Source organism: Leiobunum rupestre, chromosome 5 (assembly GCF_980474605.1).
Source record: "Leiobunum rupestre chromosome 5, qqLeiRupe1.1.hap1, whole genome shotgun sequence".
In the NCBI taxonomy this organism is placed as follows: Eukaryota; Metazoa; Arthropoda; class Arachnida; order Opiliones; family Sclerosomatidae; genus Leiobunum; species Leiobunum rupestre.
In genome coordinates, this window is record NC_143388.1 from 3,686,715 (window position 1) to 3,693,333 (window position 6,619).

General features: G+C 37.5%; 1 protein-coding gene across 1 annotated transcript in view; it reads left to right on the plus strand.

Moving 5' to 3' along the window:
• Positions 1-6,201, plus strand: part of LOC149943362 (uncharacterized) — a 32,581-nt gene extending 26,380 nt beyond the window's left edge. The window contains exon 3 of the mRNA XM_090176053.1: positions 6,118-6,201. Coding sequence (XP_090032179.1) covers positions 6,118-6,201 — 84 coding nt within the window. The remainder of the gene's footprint in view (positions 1-6,117) is intronic.
• Positions 6,202-6,619: the final 418 nt, after the last annotated feature.

The window sequence follows — 6,619 nt, forward strand, 5'->3', positions numbered from 1 at the left end:
CCAAACCTGACCGAAGTCGGAGGTGGAGATAGGACCATTTTATCAGAGCTAACATCTCCCAGCGCGCCACCGCCCTTATGGGTTACAAGAGCTGGACCCCGACTCCCCGGTAAAGCCACCAGATATGGCACACTCTAACCCATTTAGGGCCACCGTTTAGAAACAGAAGACATAAGTGGAACACAGCCGTATAACTGTGAAGGATCTCGTACGTGTTCGTCGGGTCAGGCAGAAAGACACACTAAACGTCGCCGATTGTAATATGGTTATACAACAAGTCGGCCCAGGCCGTAATATTAAATCCACATCGGCGTATTCGGGTGGGCAAACCCATACACCCTTAGTTGACACAGGTAGGCAAACTAAAACAAAAGCTGTTGAGGCCATGTGAGTTCCTATCGTTAGATATATAAATTGCCATCCTAAGTTAAAGAGTGGATGCCGTCCACCCTCAGGATACGCGGGTGGGCAAACCAATACGAAAGCTGTTGAGACTATGTGATTACTTATCGTTAGATATATAAAATACCATCCTAAAATTAAGGATTAAAACTTCGGCGCCACCCACTCTTAGGGTACGCGGGTGGGCAAAGCAATACAAAAGCTGTTGAGGTCATGTGATTTCCTATTGTTAGATAGACGGAAAGTATCAAAGGTGAAATAGGTAAGCAAAACACGACGAACATTATTCTTTTAAATTATTGAAATTAGTGTAAATATGATTTAAAGAAATTCTTAAGCTGGGATTCAAATGTGTTTATTTTAGGAAATTTATATCAAACAGTTGGGTTGTTTAGGCACCAAAAGTCAAATCCGCAAATTCATAAAAAATACCCATGAATTTATTTTGCGGAAAATAGGTAATCAGTTGAGGACATGTCAGTGCGATGATTTCATCGCAATTTTTAGGGCGTATTACAATTTTCGTGGTGAACGATATCGTACCACTCAGTGACTGTCCATTTAATGGGGTTGGTCGGAGGGGGCGGAAATTAATGGCACTGCGTGCGCGTCAAAGAGTTCTATCGAATGAGACCAACTTGTTTTTTAGGTCAGTCCCCCTTTAAGGAAGTTGGTCGGAGGGGGCGGAAATTAACGGCACTGCGTGCGCGTCAAAGAGTTCTATCGAATGAGACGAACTTTTTGGTCACTCTCCCTTTAAGGGGGTTGGTCGGAAGGGACAGAAATTAACGGCCGACGCCAAACAAACAAACAACATTTAAAGACATTCCGTCCATAGCAATAGTCCCACTTTTATATATATATATATATCGATGTGGAACTAAAAACCAGATCTTTGAACTGAAAAAAAAAACCCGTTGTTTATACTTTTATATAGTATTGCTATCAAGGAACGGATTATTTGGCAACACTTACTTCACAAATCAATAATCTCAATTAAATAATGTTTTTTTTGACGTCAGCTCACAGACACTTTATATTTAATTGATTTTACTTTTTTTTTTACTACTTTCTAAAGAGCATACCGGTGCTTAGAGGGGGCATACCTCCGCCAAAGGGACGTCAGGATAGATCTTGTTCCAGGTTGAAGCGGATTGTTCGATTAATAACTATTTTCGGCTATCTTTGATTCTAGTTAACGTTTCTTTACGCTACTTTTTGGTTGTCGTCGATTGTAGCTAAGCCTCGTGAGTTTAAAGTGATTCATATGCGTCATCAGTCTTCGAGATTCAAGATGCATTTTTTAACATATTTGCTGGTAGTCTAGTGGCATAGAAAATGAATCAACCAAATCATGCAACAAATTTCTTCGATAACTTTAAAAAAATCAATTTTTTTTTTTAAGTTTATCAATTGTGGTAGTCTTGTTGGATTTTCTAGAAGCATGATATTCATAAGGTATAAAAGTCCTATCGGTCCCATCTTTGGCGTTGTAAGTAGTTTTTCAAGTTTAACTATATCTCAATACCCAAAAATACCTTCCAACGGTCGTTAATCATTAAATTGGGCTTTTGTACATTTCCGTGGAAATGTGCCTGGGAAAGGGGTTTCTTTAAGGTCAAATTATTTTTGTTGTCGTGATTTTCTTACCCCATTCCATTTATTGTGTGAATTATCTGGGTCACGTAAACCACTTCGTTTCCCAACGTTGAACATTCTAGAAAGTGTCAGTTGCTGCTTGTGATATTTGATTAACAGCCAATACTTTTAAAGAGATAGTGACCAACATGTTGGGGTCACGTGGTAAAAACCCGGTGACAGGGTGGAAGAAGAGAAGAGAACGATAAAAGTCTCTAGGAAGCATGAACTCAACGTAAAAATCCTAGCAACTTCTGGAGGTGCCACTGTGATATGATACGGAATCTCCTAGGGTAAAATATAAATAGGAGTTCTTCGTATCTCGTGTTGTTCTTCTTGTGCGCACTGAGGCCCCAATTAACATGGTGATGTATCCCTAACAATTGTGCACTTTGTATCTGGTCATGGCGTAGACACTTAATGTAAAAAACCATGTATAGTAAAGAAGTAATTGGAATTGTCATCCATTTGAAATGTAGGGTTGTAATGGGAAGGGGGGTTATTGTATTTGAAATGGTTTTGTTTTTGTTGGTGGTTGAGTTCATTATTACTTGTCGGGGTAATTAATTTGCTTTATGGGGTTGGTAGGGTTGATAATTTGTAGTGTCGAGTAATTTTGAGTATTATTGTTGTTTTTCAATTATCCGCGTAGTTGTAATTTATAGGATTTGGATAGTTGATTGTTGTTTGAATTTCGTTGATTTGAATTTAATAGCCCAATATTAACATTCTAAAAAATATGAACCTTGGCATGGTAGCTCCGAGTGTTTATTTCCATCCCTTTGACCATAATTTAAATGGGAGCACTTGGCACAGCGAATCCGATTTTTTCAACTATTCAATTAACTTTAATACTCCATTTATAGCATCTAATAACATCTGCATGGTAGTAGTGATAGAACAAGTTGGCAAGCCAAAATATACCTCTCCTCGGTAGAATTGTCCCTAGTGGTATTAATTTCTCGAGATAACCCTTAAAGATATATCTCCGCAATTTAGAGTTATTTGTTAAAAATATTAACCCATTTCTATCCCGCCCGGTATAAAATTTTAATTATAATTAAAATAATTGAGACGAAACGACCAATTTTAATTTATTCAGAATATCATAAGTTAAGTAGTTACAACAGTAAGTTAGACGTACTATAACAATGCACAATTGAATTAAACCCTTTTACAGAACAAGTTTATCAGTTAAATATAATACGAAGCAAATTTTAATGAAAGAAATATCTACAGAGGCTTTTTGGAATTACTCGCTTACGAAATACTTGCCGCATCTTTAACGCTCATTTTATTTCAACACTCGCCCTTGATGAAGATACCGTAGATATCTGGTAGTGGACGACTCGTTCACTTCCTGTTGACGTTGTGACGCATACCACATGAAAAAGACCAATGCCGTCCAATTTCCAATATCATATAATGACTCGCACACCCAAGAAATCATTGACTGCGTTAGAAATCGTAGATATCCAAATATCCACACCAAATGTATTTACAAGAAGCAAAAACCTTACCATCAACAAAGCACAGAGAGCCACTTGACTAACCGCCACCTCTTAAAGCAATTAACGTTAAATTATCTCCTTTGAATTAACAGAACTATATATAGGTCGTTAAGAAAGTGGACCACCCACAGGGTCTACCCTTTAACCCTCTAATCTCGGCTGACTGCGCTAAAACAAGATTTAACCTTTAAAAAATACCAGATTAGGCCTTCATAAATTCATTAATAAAAAAAGACTTTATTACCTATTATGCTTACGATGCCTGTCTTAATTTCAGTGAATCTAAGCAGCTATCGGTGGTTCTGTGGTAGAGCGCTCGACTGCCAAGCCGAATGGTCTGGGTTCGAAACTTGGGTGGCGCATTTGTTTTTAATCAATAGAGAAACGCTAAATTAGAATTTCTTCGATGCAATAATTTCAATTTCAATTCTATTTCAATTAAACCAAAATTTCGTACTCTATTAAATACGCTTCCGATAAAGCTGAAGGTCTAATTTTCAATAAAGCGTAACAAGTGTCGGTGGTTCTGTGGTAGAACGTCCGCCTGTCAATCAGGAGGTCTCGGGTTCAAATCCCGCCCGATGCGATCGCAAATTGATGCTAAGACGAATACCGTGTACAACTGGTGGAAACCCTGCCATTGGACGTTGAGAGGTAGCATTACACTCAGCACTCGGTCCGTCCCAAAGTCATTAAGAAGAAGTTGGAGAGAAAACGCTCATATAAACACAACAGACTCAACATGCACATCCATCAGAACACAAACACAACAAATTCAACACTCACAACCTACGTATAAACACTACAAAAACGTAATACACCAAACCGTCACGACGGTGAGCGAAAAAACACCATCCAAACCAAACCGCAAATGCATCCGTTAACGCTCACCGTCACACGGTGGTTTTGCCAACCTTTTGAGAAACTGCGTACGCAGTGATTACACTTTGCACCGAAAATGCGAACGCGTTCGCAGTCCTGACAGACAGACACACCCACAGACCCACCCACAGACAGACACGGTCGTTGTATAACCCCTCCTAGGGGACTTTGTCCCCTCGGAGAGGTAAAAATGTCAACGTTGACTACTATTCGTTTGGCCGTGGCCTAAGCTCGTAGAAAGGGTCGTTTCAAGCATGGATTAAATAGTAGAGGATGTTGCATTGGCGAAAAAACACAAAAATACCTAGTAACGTAGCCAACTGGCGGCCTCTGCTTGCAAACCGGTGTGCTTGTGAAATTCCCACGCGGTATTCAAATTACTTGAATATATTAATAATGAATTCGGCATTTTTTCTCAAACATATGGGACATTAAGAATATCTTAACCAAGCTTTTCCAGTTTTCCAAAGCTGATATCGAATTCTTCCAATGAGTGCTTTATTTAACAATTGAAAATATAACTAAGGCTTAAGTCAAGTTGGTCTCTTTAATAGTCTTTAGTACTGCTTTTATGGGTTTTTTTTATTAATTAATATTATGTTTAAATAGAGGACGATCAGAGAAAGGAAGATGTTTAAGACGAAAACAGTGGTAGTGATTTGGATAATTATTTTGAAATAAAAAGAGCTCCAGCATTCCACAACGTTCACAAGTCTGTACTATCATTACGAACTACTTATGATCTGGAAGTATCAATTTGAAATAAAGTTTTCAATAAGAAATTCTAATTAACGATTTCAAACCCCAGCAATATTTGCAAGACTAGTCTACATAAAAAGAAATTAAAGAAACGTCCATTGTGAAACGTTAAAGGAATAGTTTCCGAAGGTAAATTAATAGAAAACTATGAAAGTATGTTTGAAAGCACTTGGAACATGGCAACTAATCTTGTGGCAAAACTTATAGAATTTCCATGTAAAGAAAACTTGATCAAAAGCGTTGAATGGACTTCTAAATTAAAAGCCGGTGGTGCAATATATGAGGAATTAAAAATTAAGTTAAAAACCCTTTTTACAAAGACTAGTCAAGATAAAGTGTATGCATCTTTCAAGGACACTTTAGCTGTACAGGACTTCAAACAAATATTGTCACTCACTGTTTTAGAATGAAGCAATATCTCAAGATGAAGTGGTTATGGGGTTGAATTAATTGTTACCGGAACCTTTTACCTGCGGAAGCAATTACACAGAAGAAATATTACTAAATAGCAATACTGTTCAGCCAACTATTGAAGAGAATGAAATAATGTACTATAGGATTTATACTGCATAAGTTGCAAATTCATAAAAACACAAGCTACAACAAACTAGGAAAGTTTCTCCCTGAAACAAATTTGGCAAATGTTCCCATTGGTTTTAAAAAATGGATTGATTTACAAGACAGGGGAGCCTTAAAGTACTTACAACAGAATGAAAGTGTAAAACAAATTAATGATTTAATATTATTGATTAATATCAAATCATCAATTTAGTGAGAAAACGTTTGTGATTGTACTATATCAAATTTCTTTAAAACAATTACCAATGGAATATTTTCGCACGTTACTTTAAGTTAGTGTTGCCACCCGTTATTTTAAGTTTTATTTAACCCTCTTCTAGTCGCTTTAATTTCCTACTATTTCTAGCATATTGGTTTAAGTTCGGATTTGAGCCAGCCATACATGCTTGTCGATGCCTTGAGAATAGTTGTTCCAGAGGATCCTGATTGAAGTGGTCGCTTAATACGAATTTGGATTTTCTTTTCCAGCAAAAACGGGATCAATTCCAAGATACACTTTGTTAATTCGAACCAAAAAAAAACATTTCAAATAATACTCCTTTTAAATGTTAAAATAGTTCTCACTAGTTAGGCGCAAGCCGGACAAAGTCTCTTGGCTAAGCATCAGTTTTTTTCTGCTCTGAGAGTTTGCCTAGTTGGGATAGAGCGTAGGTTTCCAAAAACACTTCTTCAAGCCACTGCAAGTAAACATGTTAAGAAAATTATACCTATTCGTCAGCAGTGCCGTATTTTCACTTAGGCCAACCTAGGCCGTGGCCTAGGGGCCCATCCTTGGATGGGGTCCTCCAGTAACCGTAATTACTGTATTCGAAGGCATAAATCTCTAATATCAAACATAATTTATTTTG